The sequence below is a fragment of the Saccopteryx leptura genome, chromosome 3, assembly GCF_036850995.1.
Source record: "Saccopteryx leptura isolate mSacLep1 chromosome 3, mSacLep1_pri_phased_curated, whole genome shotgun sequence".
Lineage (NCBI taxonomy): Eukaryota > Metazoa > Chordata > Mammalia > Chiroptera > Emballonuridae > Saccopteryx > Saccopteryx leptura.
In genome coordinates, this window is record NC_089505.1 from 305581013 (window position 1) to 305596467 (window position 15455).

The 15455-nt window shown below is 40.4% G+C and overlaps 1 protein-coding gene across 3 annotated transcripts in view; it reads left to right on the plus strand.

Annotated features, from left to right (window-relative positions):
* Positions 1-15455, plus strand: part of NCOA2 (nuclear receptor coactivator 2) — a 315737-nt gene that overhangs the window by 249484 nt on the left and 50798 nt on the right. For all 3 annotated transcript variants that reach the window (XM_066378913.1, XM_066378914.1, XM_066378915.1), the window contains exons 5-7: positions 5199-5302; positions 9274-9451; positions 12710-12898. In XM_066378913.1, coding sequence (XP_066235010.1) covers positions 5199-5302; positions 9274-9451; positions 12710-12898 — 471 coding nt within the window. The remainder of the gene's footprint in view (positions 1-5198; positions 5303-9273; positions 9452-12709; positions 12899-15455) is intronic.

The window sequence follows — 15455 nt, forward strand, 5'->3', positions numbered from 1 at the left end:
TTGTTTAGGTTAGTGAGGAAGGCAGAGCATTTTTACTCCCTATTCCCATCGGGGTTTGATTGTATATTTAGCCAATTTTTCGCTCGACCATACCTTCAGGTGTATTGCGAAACATCTGGAGGCTCTAAGGATAGGTTTTTCTGTTTCTGGTTGAAGATCTTGTTGAGTTTTGGGGGAGATTTATCGATATCGCTTTCTACCGCGCCATTACTCTGACGTCATCTCTTATATAACTTTCAACTGAGCTCATGAAAATTTTTTTCACTTTTTAAAAAGTGGGGATTTCTAGAATTCCAACTTAGGCAAATATTTGCCAGTGTTTCTTACCTTTGGTGTTCAGAGGCTAGGCTGAGGTTTCCTTGGGGCCAGATGTCCATTCCCACCAGATTCCCTGTTAGGCCATTGGTTTTGCTATTTCCTTACTTGTCCTGCAGAATCCAACTCAGTTACGATGTATGTAAAATATTCTCAGCTATATCCAACCATTTTTATCTCTTCTTTGAATTTAAAGTTAGTTTCTCGCAGTTGAGCCCTAAAATTGTTCTCGTTTGGTTCTAATGTAATTATACTACTCACAAAAATTAGGGGGTATTTCAAAATGAATATGAAGCAATAAAAAAAGAAGCATTTGATTTTTTTTTATTAAACAACATCAGAAAAGCAAATGACAAGTCAAAGAAAGTTGTTTTATTATGCAAATGAGGTGCAAAACCAACTTTTGTTTCGTTCGTGAAAATGCACTATACAAAAGGTTGAAAGTACTGGAGTATCTGCATGTTCCCTGATCCCTTAATTTTTGGGAGCAGTATATTTTGCCCTCCCAGTTAAATGTAATTTCTCAGTTGCCAAGGATTATCATTCCGTTTGCACACAGAGCAGGACGCCCAGGACACAGGCGGAGACCGATGCTGAGCGTTGCACAGTCCCGTGCGCCTTCTCAGTGTCGCAGAGTGGCCTCCGTTCTGAGTTCTTTTTTATTTTAATTTCATATCATTAATTTATTAAATTATTAGTTTTTTTAGTTCCATGCTCAATAATTTTTATTTAAATTAAAATATAATTTTATATTTTCAATTTTTTAATTTATTTCAGTGACATTGGCTAATAAGATTGTATAAGTTTCAAGTGCATATTTTGTTGGATGCTTCCTTTCTCCTTTTAAATATTTATCAGCTAAATATTGTAGAGAGGGGGGAAAAACATTTTATTATAAATAATTGTTCACAATGATAATTATTTTTATCCAGGCTTTCCAGTAGAACCCAAACCTGTTTTGTCAGATCTCAGTCATCTCCTGCTTTATATTTTAGGCTCTTATGCCAAGTCATAGCTGGTATGTAGATTTCTAAATATAAAAGAAAATGCTCTACAGGTATGATCCTCATTCTACATATTTTCTAATAAAAGTCTAAAATTCAGTGTCTATACATGTTGCTAGAATATTTAAAATACCCCAGCATGTTTATCAGTATTTAGGAACCTGTATGATTGAGTTTTGTAAGTTTGAATTTTAAAATTCCACAAAATATTAATGGATGAATTTAGGAAACTTTTGGATCTTCAGAATGACGATCAGATCCTCTAAATGTTTTAAACATCTAGCAAGGTATATTGATTGTAAGAGACTCGGAAGTAGTTTGTCACAAATACTGTTTTTTCTGTTTATATTGCCCTAAATTGCAGCACTATTATAGACACTACAGAAAACAATTTATTTCTGTTGTGATATCAGAATCTTGTATGATAAGTAGCCTGGTGTTTTCTAGTGAGCCGTGACAGAGAAGGCATTACCTTTGTGATTAGCAGCTGTTACTTCATATCTCACTTTCCCAACATCAACCTGAATTAGATTCATTCTTTAAAAAGAATAAAACCACCAGTTGTGACAGTGGGAGGATGGAACTTGGGACCCTGAGAGAACACGAGATGACGAGATGATTCGTTGTTGAAGACGGTTCTCCTCAGCAAGTCATTTCTCTGTATTGTTGACCCTGCCCAGGTGTTTCTGCCACCCACCTTCATGGCAATTACTTCTGCATTTTCAGAAATAAGTGCCAGGGTGGGTCTAGTCTGTCAGCCACCAAATAAAGGCTTCTGAAGGACAGTGTAGCCACGGAGCACACAAAACAGTGCCCCTCCATGAAACCTGCCTCCTGGGTAATAGTGTCCTGTTTCACAGGCCAGGCTGCTCCCGCAGCAGTGGGTAGTGCAGGGTTTCTTTCTAGCAAGGTATATCAGAATCTCAGCCAAGGCCTCTCCAGTCCGCAAATCTGCCCTCACATACACCACTCCAGTATGAGAATCACTGCTGCGGCCGACAGGTATCACTGGTGAGAGAGTGGGCAGATGCATCGGAGGGGCTGTGAATTACTCATACTACAGGAGGTCATAGTACGTGTTCCTATACGCTGACTGCCACACACCAGGGACAAAAAATAAGTAAAAATACAATGGGACCGCATAAATATATAATATCTATTTTCTGGGTTTTGAGAGTTAGTATTTAGTACCTGGGATCCTTAGATACAAAGCCTGGGGCCTCTGAAATATAAGGCTCTTAAATTAAGCAGTCCCCCCTTAACTTTAGGGCACACGTTCTAAGAACCCCAGGAGATGCCCAAAACCGCAGATAGTAAGTACCCCACATATACTGTGGTTTTTCCTATTCATACCTACCTATGATAAAGTTTAATTTATAAACTAGGCACAGTAAGAAATTAAAAATAATAACTAATGATGAACTGGAACAGTTGTAACAATATGCTGTAATAAAAGCTATGTGAATGTAGTCTCTCAGAATATGTTATTGTACTGTACTCCCCTTTCCACTTAATGGTGGCACTTTACGGCTTCTCTTTGGCATATTCCAATTGCCAGAATCACTACTACCCTTATGCTTTGAGAAAATCAGGATGACTCGCCTGATCTGTGTTGGCACAGTGGATCAAGTGTCGACCTGGAATGCTAAGGTTGCTGGTTTAAAACCTTGGGCTTGCCCGGTCAAGGCACATTTGACAAGTAACCAGTGAATCCCTGAAGGGAAGCAACTATGAGTTGATACTTCTCATTCCTCTCCCCTATCTCTTTCCTTTCTCTGTAAAATCAATAAATAAAATCTTTTAAAAAATATCAGGAGGACTCGAAGACAAGCAGCACCATGTTGCAGTAGTCACTCTGGTAACTGAGGTGACTGCCTAGTGACCAGTGGGCAGGAGTGTCTACAGTGTGGAGATGCTGAGCAAAGGGATGATTGGGAAGGGGGGCTGGACAACAGCATGAGATTTCGTCGCACTACTCAGAATGGCGCACAATTTAAAACTTACACAAATTTTCCATTTTCAGGCCACGGTTGACCATAGGAAACTGAAACCGTGAATAGGGGGTGGGGGTAAGATAGCTGAACATTGATGAAGCAGCAGGTGGTGGTCCCAGTCCTGTCCCTGAAGAGAAGTCTACAGCCTTACTGGTGAACTAGGAAAGAAAAAAAAAATAGTATTACCCAATATGCATTTCTTTGGCATATATTTGGCAGTAAAAAAGTTCTAGGCAGACAAGGGTTGGGTGTCCTAGGCAGTAATTTTCTGGAGAGCCTGAAGTATTTGGTGCCTCAGTTGAGGCTGAGAAATTGGCCTGAGACTAAGCCTGCAGAGAGGACAAGTGTTGTGGGAACTAACAGTCAAGAGCTAGGTCAGGAAGGTTGCAAGAAAAAAACACAGTGTGGACTGACAAATCCACACAATCCTGAGTTATAAAGGCTACCAAGCGAGTCATCTTTGCATTTATAGCTGGTCGCAAGCACTTAGATCTCAGGAGGTGAATCAGGAGTGTGTTAGCATGACTGAGAAAGCAGACACACTGCTCACGGGAAGCTCCGCATTGGGAACTCAATAAGGAAGTGCTGATAACCACAGTATGCTAGTAGCAAGTTGTATTTGTTGGCTACTTTATAGTTTAACGTGTGCCTTACACACCTCCCATGTATACTCCTGTCGCAGTTTATGTCCAGAAGGTAGGTACCAGGTTAAGGAGTTGAGGTGACTTGCTCTGACTCCTACTCCTGCTAAGTGCTGGACTTGGGCTTGAACTGCACAGGGTCTTCTCTCTTCCGCTGGTAAAGAGACAGATGCAGAAGCGCTCATCATGGGAGTGGTAAGATTTGGAGTACCTGCATAATTTTTAAATTTTATTTTCCAGGTTCTCAGGGACAAATTAAGGTTTACAGGTTTTCAAAATACTGTGTAAAAACTCCTTTACAAAAAAAAAAATTTTAAGGCATCAAAATTTACCAAGATCATGAAAGCAGGTTAATTCTGAGTACTAAATTGATTTACGATTTTCTGTTTGCATTTAATTACAATGATAACATGCAGTGTAAACAAGGATATACCTTAATTTACTCGGGTACAAATAATTGGTGCATGGTTTCCGTGTTGTTTCTAACAAGTTGTCCGCATGTAGCTGTTATGCTTTTAACTTTTTGGTATTCTTGAAACAGTTGGTTTACATATATATTGACAAATATGCATCTATATCTTCTGCAAGAATTTTCCATGATGTAACATTCTCCTGGTCCAAGCGGGCCTGAAAGTTGCCTGTGCATATTTTAATCAGGAGCACATGTTATGTGCCTCTGCACCAGAGAAAGGTGGCCACTGAAACTCTCTGGGGCCTAGGGGGGGGCCTCTCCTCTCTGGTTTCTTTAACTGTGAATGTGACAAGAGGGGAAACAGGACAGGAGTCAATGTGGTCATTATAGAGTGTCATGTGCCGGCAGCCTTAGCAACTTAGACGCCTCTGTGTTCTTTCCTTAGCTGTGTGCAAATGCATCTGGTCACCTTGCTGAATTCGGAACAGCAGACCCTCTGTCTTCCTAGTCTGAAGAATCTCTGGAGTAAAAGCTAATTGTGTCGCAGTCCATAGCAATTTCATAATCTAGATAGGGACTAGCATAAAGCCACTAACCTCATTTATCAGCATCGTGAGAGGGAGCTGAGCCGCAGGGTCTGGAGGTGAGAGTTAACGTTCTGGCTCCTGCTTCCAGCAGCTTCTATTCAGCAGCAGCGGGGATGTGCCCCAACTCTTTTATAGCTATATCTGATCTCACTGGAGATTTAAAAATCATTACAATAAAATGTTTCTGTGTCACTCTGTTCTTGAAATAGCAGTGCCATTTAATTCACACTTAACGTTTGTTGCAGAGAAAGCAGCAGCTGCCAACATAGACGAAGTGCAGAAGTCAGACGTCTCATCCACGGGGCAGGGGGTCATTGACAAGGATGCGCTGGGGCCCATGATGCTTGAGGTAGCCCACCCTTGTTTGAGTTCTGTATTTTACAATGTTGTTGTTCATGTTATTACATTTGTTTTCAGGTAAATGTAATTTATGGATAATCCAAGGTTAACTTTTACTCCTAAGATTGAAAGTTGAAGCACTACTTACTTCTTGGATTTATTAACATGTATCTACTAGCTTCTGATTCCAGCATATATACATTTCAAATGAAAGATAGAGAATGAAATTGACTAGATTAGAATATAAATTGACAGGCATTAACTGACAGTGGAGCATTCATTTTGGAAAATCGTATTTACAAGTCCTGTTAAATTCTGATATATTTTAGTTTTAAATTTCCCCCCAATTCTTAGATTTTATGTATGTCATGTACATATGCCATGTGTATATATATATATATATAGGTTAAAATTTGAGGACCAAAAGGAGGTTTATGCTTTTTGTTTAGGCAACTTCAAGCTAGTTTATTTATCTCATAAAAGGTGAAAATTGAAGGTAATAGGCAGAACTTTAAAGATATAAGCATCACAAGTATAATGGTTGGTCTTAACTGCCTGTTCTTCATTAGCTTGAAGAACTTTTATGACCAGACTTCTGTCTAGAATTTGTAAAGTCCAGCTTTTCTATTTTATTAACTAGTACAGTATTAAGCACCCCGTACTGTGCTGTACCTATTTAGGAATTAAAATTCAAGATGTAGGCTATGGTAAAATGAGGGAAAATGTCAGTGAATATATAACAAGAAGCAGAGGAGCCCTGAGACATAAATTATGTCAGTTCTCAGGACAATTTACTCTGCTAATGATATGATGAGATCGAAAAGTACTGTGTGGCCAGAAGCTTTGCAGCAGCTGCATACATACAAGAATTTAGGATTTTTAAAGTAGAAATAACCAGCAATCACCCCTCTTTTTAAATTAGTTCATAAAATGATTTTACTTTTAGAAAACTGAATTCTGTGATATATCTACCATATACTTGAGGGGTGGGGGGAGAGACAGAAAAAATAAAAAGTATAAGGCTGTCTGACCCAGTCTTTGTATTTAGAAATGACAAAGCTTATTCTCTGGGGCCCGACCTGCTGCCAAAAGACTCTAAATGACCCATCCTGGCCCTTGCTTATTGCTCTTGATTCACTGCCTTGAACTCACCCAACTACAATTTTCAGGGAAAAAGCAAAAACACACTAACCTGATTTTCCAGAGTCAGCAAGGCCGTGGAAGGCCAGAGGGTGCTGCTTCCCATTTGGTTCTCAGAAGCAGATAAGAAATCTCTAAGCAGGTAGACCATTTAGAATTAGACAAAAGAAAGGAGTTAACTTCTGTGAAGAACATTTTGAATTACAAACAAAATTGATTTGAAAATTATCGTAACCTAAATTATTACTATTAGGAAATGTTCCTATGTCTGGTATTTATTCTTTATGTCAGAGGAAAAAATTAAAGTAGGATGAAAACTCCTGGGAAGACTTCTGAGGATTCTAAAAGGACGTGTTAGCATTACCACAAGGCTGTGACTCAAGCCCTTTGAGAGCAGATTCATTAAGTGGAGAAATCAGACTGCTGGGTGTCAGAGGGCCTTATCTCATAAAATCAAACCAAGTTTCCAAATAGTCTTCTGAGAATTTAGTGCATTGAGCAAGTCCCAGCGTAGCTCGACATTAGTGCTAGGTCTGTTAGAGAGGTAATGCTTGAATCTGGTGACTTACAGTTTGAATTTTGATCGTTATCTCTGTTAACATGTAATAATTTAAGCAGAGAAAACCTCTTCCTGCTGAGCAGTTCCTAGGCATAGATGCACACTCATGCTTACATCATAGCATAGTGGTTGCTAGGCAACAAAAGCAAATGTCAGCTTTTTTCATCAAAGCACATCGTAGTGAGCTTTTTAAAACAACAAGCTTTATAAGATGAAACAATTTCATCTTTCGGTTATATTAAGCCATAAATCAGCCTTTTTACCAGGGTACAAAAGCAGTAGGAAGCTACATGCACTTTCAAAAGTGAACTGTGGCCTAACCAGGCAGTGGCGCAGGGGGTAGAGCGTCGGACTGGGATGCGGAGGACCCAGATTCAAGACCCTGAGGTCGCCAGCTTGAGCGCAGGCTCATCTGGTTTGAGCAAAGCTCACCAGCTTGGACCCAAGGTCGCTGGCTTGAGCAAGGGGTCCCTCGGTCTGCTGAAGGCCCACAGTCAAGGCACATATGAGAAAGCAGTCAGTGAACAACTAAAGTGCCTCAATGAAGAATTGAAGCTTCTCATCTCTCTCCATTCCTGTCTGTCCCTATCTATCCCTCTCTCTCTATCTCTGTAAAAAAAAAAGTGAACTATGTGTATTATAATTATGAAAATTCCTGATGAATGTGCATCTAAAGCAATAAGCTTACAAGGATACTTGGTACATAAGTAACCAGTTGACTTACTTCCTGTCCCCCTCACAGACACACACACTCACACAGATTTTCAAGGGTTGTTGCCAAACCATTCCGGAAGGCCATTAACAGATAGTTTTGCTTACCATCAGTAAGACCCAACAAAATATTTAAGGAAAACTTAAAACCAAGTAGCGTTGATTTTTTTTGGGGGGGAGAGGATGTGGGAGCTTTTCACTGGTACCTTATGGTCAGTTCTAATTTAGGAGAGCTATTAGTTTGGTGATAAAAATTGAATTAAGAATGGAATAAGCTCACAAAATAGGAGCCTGTTAAATAATAACTTAAGGAAAAAAACTAAGGGAAAGTAAACATTTTATGCCCAATCCATACACATTATACCAGTATGTACATGAATATTCATGTTATAAAAGTCATAAATACATAGCATGGAGAAGGTGTGTGGCATAAACTGGGTATACTATTCTAGGTGACCCTCTTTCTAGGAATGCCTGGTCAATATCAAGCCTTTTCCAGTCCTGTCCACTCAGAGCTCTAATGAGCAAGGATCAAAAAGGGAAAGGCTAGCTGCTCCTACCTAGCCTTTGCATCATTGCGGCAAACAGGCCAGGAAAGGGACCGGCACGAATACAGGCAGAGCTCTCCCTGCATGGGCCTCACAAGCATGAGCTCTGGGGACAGGTGCCCTGCATTCGGACTGCAGCTCTGCCACGGACCAGCTGCAAAAGCTTGGACAAATCACTTGGCCTCCTTGAGCCTCGATTTCTTCCTCTGTAAATTCCTTCCAGAGTTGTAAATAGTAAAATGACACAATGTGTTTAAGGCACAGTAAACATACTCAACAGCTACCATTATTATCTTTATTTCCTAAAATGACCCAACATTCCTCATCTCCTCCCCTAATCTAGACAGGAATGACAGGAAAACGTGAGGCTCTGTATCCATTACAGGAAAAATGCTACTGTTACCTAGGTGATTTAGAAGCCTGCAGTCTGACAGTCTGGAGAACAAGCACTATAGAAGCACTGGGTGGTTAACTTTCCAGTGCTCACTGTTATAAACCAAAGCCTCAAGTCCCTTTCAAAACCTTGAGTCTCGAGGCAGTGCTCGGGGACATGGGGGAAGGTATGAGGGGATGAATGGTGAGGGACGGAGACTTGACTTGTGGTGGTGAACACCCAATACGTGTACAGATGATGTGCTGTGGAATTATGCACCTGAAACCTGTATAATTTTGTTAACCAGTATTGCCCAAGTAAATTCAATAAAAAGGAAAAAAAGAAAAGAAAAAATAAAATAAATGCCTATACACCTTTACTTGGTAATAATTATGTCCTCATAAATTACCAGGGTTAGTGTTTGTTATTTATTTCATGACAAGAACCGAGGTGGCTCTCCCACCTATGAAGATGGAATAATTTCACCAACAGAAAATGTATTGTTCCTGAAAACTAGGAAAGGACAAGGGATCACTTTTCTATCCAAGTGTGAATTGGATATTTTCCTTAAAGTGTTTGTTGCCTTCTTAACACTTGCTTATGACTTTCTGTTGCATCCTTTCTAATACAGTTTGTGTCTTTTCCCTTAGGCTCTTGATGGGTTCTTCTTTGTAGTGAACCTGGAAGGCAACGTTGTATTTGTTTCAGAGAATGTGACACAGTACCTAAGGTATAACCAAGAGGAGCTGATGAACAAAAGTGTATATAGCATCCTGCATGTTGGGGACCACACTGAATTTGTCAAAAACCTGCTGCCAAAGTCTATAGGTAAAGGATTGTCTCCTGGGTCTCCCCTCACCTCCCCGCCTCCCTCACTGCACACATTGTCTCAGGGGTAGTTAAAACTATAGTGTGTCAGGTGGGGGTGTAAAGATGATTGTGTTAATGTTTAAGTCATACAGAAAAGGACATCTGTAGACATTGATCTTGACTGATTGATTGTTTCAGCCCCATATTTACATTACAGGAAAAAATTCAGATGGAAAGTACTCAGAACAAGTGTTTTCATGGGGTTTTTTTTTTTTTTTTTTTTGGTTGTTCTTGTTAAGAAATTGCCAAATTGCCTCCCACTCTATCCAGTGCCAGCAACTCTGTGTTGTCCTTTTTCTCCATGACTGTCTGAGAAGTTTGAAATTCAACTTATTTTGGATCCAGCTAGTGAAAAAAGTACGCATGTGGGCATATACAACATTCTAAAAATAAAAAGTTAAGGAACAAGCGGGTGTGGAGGGCTCAGACACTCAGCCAGGAGTCCTAAACGGGCCCTTTGATCTCACGGACCCAGTGGTTCTGCAGGTGTCTTCAGCAGGGGCTGCCTCCTCACCCACCCTCTGGCTCCAGGTTCCTGACCTTCTCATCTCATGCTGGAGATGCTGCCCAATGTGGACATGATTATTAAGGGCCACATTTTAAAGTGAGTGATTCACAGCATGGGCCCACTTTATTTGCTGCTCTGGACTCATCTGGAGTATGGCTCTTCCCACTTACTAAGTGGCTCTTTTTTTAATATTCTCACTTAAAGTGATGATGCTAAGATCATCTTCATGGAGAAAACAAGTGCATTTTTTTTTTGTATTTTTCTGAAGTTGGAAACGGGGAGGCAGTCAGACAGACTCCCACATGCGCCCGACTGGGATCCACCCGGCACGCCCCCAGGGGGTGATGCTCTGCCCATCTGGGGCATTGCTCTGTTGCAACCAGAGCCATTCTAGAGCCTGAGGCAGAGGCCATAGAGCCATCCTCAGCACCCAGGCCAACTTTGCTCCAATGGAGCCTTGGCTGCAGGAGGGGAAGAGAGAGACAGAGAGGAAGGAGAGGGGGAAGGGTAGAGAAGCAGATGGGCGCTTCTCCTGTGTGCCCTGGCTGGGAATTGAATCCGGTACTCCTGCACACTAGGCCAAAGCTCTACCACTGAGCCAATCAGCCAGGGCCAAGAAGTGCATATTTTAAGAGAGAAAAAGGTCAAGTCCTGAGTTAGCAAGTGTTACTGTTTTCTTAAGACTGTGTATATTAGCTGGTCTTATTGCTCCCATAGTAAATAGGGAAAGATTCTTTCAAATTTCATCACATACGGCCTTTCCCTGATATAACCCTCATTCAAAGTGACTGCAACAGAAACACAAAATAGATGAATATCATATTTCCCCATATATAAGACACTCCCATATATAAGATGCACCTTAAATTTGGGGTCCGAAATTTAGGGAAAAAATGTATTACGTAAAGTTATTGAACTGAAGTTTTATTCATTATAAAATTCATACAATTCCTCATTACTGTCAAAATTCCCATCCATTAGCTTGTCCTCATCAGTGTCTGATGACAAATCACTGTCTTCAACAATGAGCATGAAAAAGCGGGAAATGCAAGTAAAAAAATCTACAACCACCATATAGGATGCACTCGGTTTTTATACCCCAAGTTTTTTGGGGAATGATGTGTCTTATACATGGGGAAATACGTTATTTATGTAAGAGTCTTCTATTATCTTCTCTAGTAAATGAACAAGAAAACGGGGTTTCTTATTTCAAGTAGCTGATATTTTCAAATCTCTTCAGTAAGTTTATGACTTCCTCAAAGGACCTATACTTATTCATTCACTATTATTAATTCACTTGCCTAAGGTCTTTGCCTTACTTTATATTGTACTTTTTTATACTTTCAAATTATTTATTAACCTGTATAAATATGAACTCTTTCCTTTGATTACTCTGTGTAGTCCTCACTATATAAATGAGCTTGTAAGCATGCTGGTGGTGAAATTGACTTCTCAAATATCTGCACCGATGTATAAAGTTAGCTCTGCTTCCTTCTGTAATTCTAAAACTATTTCTTGCAGTTAGCTTGATAATGCCTTTTTCTCTCCAGCATTTGTTTCCTTTTCCACTCCTCTGCAGCCCAGTGGCTGTGGGGTTAGCGTGGTGTGGACCATGACACCTCTAACACCTGCTGTCCAGTTCAGGGCTGTCTACCGGTGGCTTCTGAGAGAGCATTAGCTTATCTGGTGACTGCCTGGTTCCGATCCCTTCTTTCAGCCCTGCTGGTCCTAATATTTTTTAAGTAACACATAAGGAACAGTAAAGAAAGAATGGCAAAATGAGAATTGGTTGTGGGCTGATTTCAGCTCTTTCACTGGTGAACATTTTTTTTTTTTTTGGACCGTTTTCTCTGAGGAAGTTGACCTGGTGATACAGAAATACCCTTTCGTTCTCAAAATTAATCATTCTAAGTATTGGACAGTCTTATTGAGGAAATGTGCATGACACAGAAAAGGTGACAGTAGATTAACTCAGCCACAGCCACGTTACAGAGTAGACACTAGAATTTTTGTAAATTTTTAGTAAAGAAGAACCTGTAAGAGGAGGCAGTGTGGGCGCCTACAGTAGTTGTTGGTTCGGGATACAGAGGATCTCAGCCTTAGGGCAGGAGTCATTGGGTGGGAGAAACAGGCAGCCTGATGTCTTAGGCCATGGGAGCAGAGATGCCCATGTGGGATGGGGTGTGGGAAAGGATGGGCTGTGTGGAGGAGCTGTTTAGATGGAGAAGAGGCCGTTCTTGGTGAGATTTTGGTTTATCAGTTTGAATAGCCTTCATACTCCTGACTACATCGAGTCCAAATCCTTGTAAAAAATTGAATGCATGCTATAGTTGGTGCCCCTTACAGATTTTTGAGTACGGGGTAACATCTAAAACTGGAATGCGAGGAGATTCAACTAAGTTTCCAGGAAATCAAAGTTAGAAAAACTCCAAAATAGAGAACTATAGTATTCTAGTAATAAATAAATGATCAAGATCTGAACTTGAAGGGGTCAGAGTGAAAAATAAAAAGACATTTTGAATTTTCTCAAGTTGCTGAAACATTAACCCAAGAATATTTTTCCCTCCAGATTATGAAATTGCTTAGGAGAGTATAAACACTATATAAAAATAATATAACTGGATGCTTCATATGTCATTTTAATAATTTGGCAGTCGTGTGTCTAATGTTGGTTTCTTTATCGTTTCAATTGCTTCTGCCTTGCTCAGTGAATGGGGGATCTTGGTCTGGCGAGCCTCCCAGGCGGAACAGCCATACTTTCAATTGTCGGATGCTCGTGAAACCCTTACCTGACTCCGAAGAGGAAGGTCATGATAACCAGGAAGCACATCAGAAATACGAAACTATGCAGTGCTTTGCTGTCTCTCAACCAAAGTCTATCAAAGAAGAAGGAGAAGGTAGGGCAAGATCTCTAGGATGTTTTCCATATCTGTGCATTTATTTTATGCTGCTTCTTTCACACTTAAGAATCTAAAATTAGTGACCCCATGATGAAATTTAGAGGCAGGTTTTTGTTTTGCTTTGTTTTGTTTTGCAGGGGTTAATTTTGTATTTTTTTCCACCTACTTAAGAATTTTTATGAAAAATTTAATTTTTAAGTCTTTTAAAACAACTCTGCCCAGGAGAATCTCCTGCAATGAAGGCGGTTTTCTGCCGTCAGTATCCAGGAGAACAGCCACTAGCTACATGTAGCTCTTAAGCATTTGAAATTCCAGTAATGCAATTGGGAGACTGAATTTTCTGTTTCATTAAAAAGGTGACAGTAAATTAACTCATCCACAGCCACGTTACAGAGTAGACACTAGAATTTTTGTAAATTTTTAGTAAAGAAGTTATTTACATTTAAATAACCACACGTGGCTAGTGGCTGCCCTGTTGAGCAGCCCTGTTAGTGGTTGAGCCTCTTGTGGAGCTTAAGCGCCTGTGATCATCTGCTGTAGCTATGCACAGCCCTAGAAAAATGCGTGCAGTGCAAACAGCATTTGTCACTTACAGTGGACCCTTGAACAGCCGGGTTAGGGGCACCAACACCTGCATCATCAACAATCCACGTATGACTTTTGACTTCCCAAAAACTGAACTAATAGCCTCTTGTGAACCAGAAGCCTTACTGATAATAGTCGATTAGCACGTTTCATATATCACGTGTACTGTATACTGTATTCTTGCAATAAAGTGAGATAGAGAAAAGGAAATGTTAAGAACATCAGGAGGGACAAAAAATAAATTTACAGTACTGTATGTATTTATTGAAAAAAAAGGCATGTATAATTTGGACCTGTGCAGTTGAAACCCATGTTATTCAAGGGTCAACTGAACTTTCAAGGGTCTAATGTCCATGTAGTTTATCCATGCATATTGGGTTCCCAATCTGGTATAACAGAATGATACTTAAGAGAGAATTGGGCCTGACTATGCAGTGGCACCGTGGATAGAACGTCGTACTGGGATGCAGAGGACCCTGGTTCAAAACCTGAGGTCACTGGCTTGAGTGTGGGCTTATCCAGCTTGAGCGCAGGGTCGCTGGCTTGAATGTAGGATCATAGACATGACCCCATGGTCGCTGGCTTGAGCTCAAAGGTCGCTGGCTTGAGCAAGGGGTCACTGGCTCAGCTGTAGCCTCCTGGTCAAGGTGCATATGAGAAAGCAATCACTGAATAAGTAAGGAACTGCAATCCTGGTCAAGGTGCATATGAGAAAGCAATCACTGAACAACTTAAGGAGCTGCAACGAAGAATTGATGCTTCTCATCTCTCTCCCTTCCTGCCTGTCTGTTCCTATCTGTCTCTCTCTGTCTCTCTCACAAAAAGAAAAGGGAGAGGATTGGGATGGAGGAAGTTTCAGACTATCATGGTCTTAGAAGCTGATACAGTGTCCACCCCTACACCCTCTAAGCAAGCCATTCACAGCTGAGTATCACTATTTTTAATTTAAATTTTACTAGAAAGGAAGTAATAGAGCTGTCATAGACAATACATAGTTTTTCAAAACTAAGTTTGTACATAAGTATGGAATGTCAAGTGATTTTACTCACTTTTATGCAACAGTAAATACTGCTAATTCATCCATTTCTGATCATCTAAAGCACTATCAAAAGGATAGCTGAGCTAATATTTGTTTTGGTGTTGTGTATTTAAACATTTTTGGACATTTAAAATTTGATTCTGGATATTAGCTCTCATTATAGCATATGAGTAGGGTTGCTGAGCCATGGTGTGCTCAGGTTCAGGCCCTGGCTTCACCAAAGTTTTGTGTGATGTTGAGCAAGTTACTTAAACTTTAGGCTTTGGATTTCTCCTCTGTTAAATGGAGATAATGCTAGTACCTCCCTCACAGTTGTTAAGAGGATTAAATAAACTGATAGCCTATAAAAGCAGCTGGAAAGATGTCCATCTCATAGTAGGTGCTCAGAAACTTAATGTTTATTACATTGAGGATGAGGATTTTTTGTGCTGACCACTTATTACTTGATATAAAGAAATTGTTCCCTAAATTTTAATGTGAATAATCATAAACCAGTAACATGAGATATGAAGAGACTTTTTTTAAACAACCTTTTATGCCGCATTTTTTAAAATGAAAGGGCTACACCATGTTCTCTGCATGTTACAGAGTGGGGGAAAAAAACATTTCCCTTTCTCCAGAATTGAGCTCAGATACATAAAACAATTGCAGTGGGGTTGGTTAAATAAATGCTTTGCATCGGCTATGTGGGAAACTCGCCATGGCCAAGATTCTAAACTTGGCAATGCTGCATTTCTTAGGAGTTCTTCTCCAGCCTGACCAGGCGGTGGCGCAATGGATGGAGTGTCAGACTGGGACACGGAGGACCCAGGTTCGAGACCCCAGGGCTCACCAGCTTGAGCCCAGGGTCGCTGGTTTAAACAAGGAGTCACTCGGTTTGCTGTAGCCCCCCGGTCAAGGCACATATGAGAAAGCAATCATTGAACAACT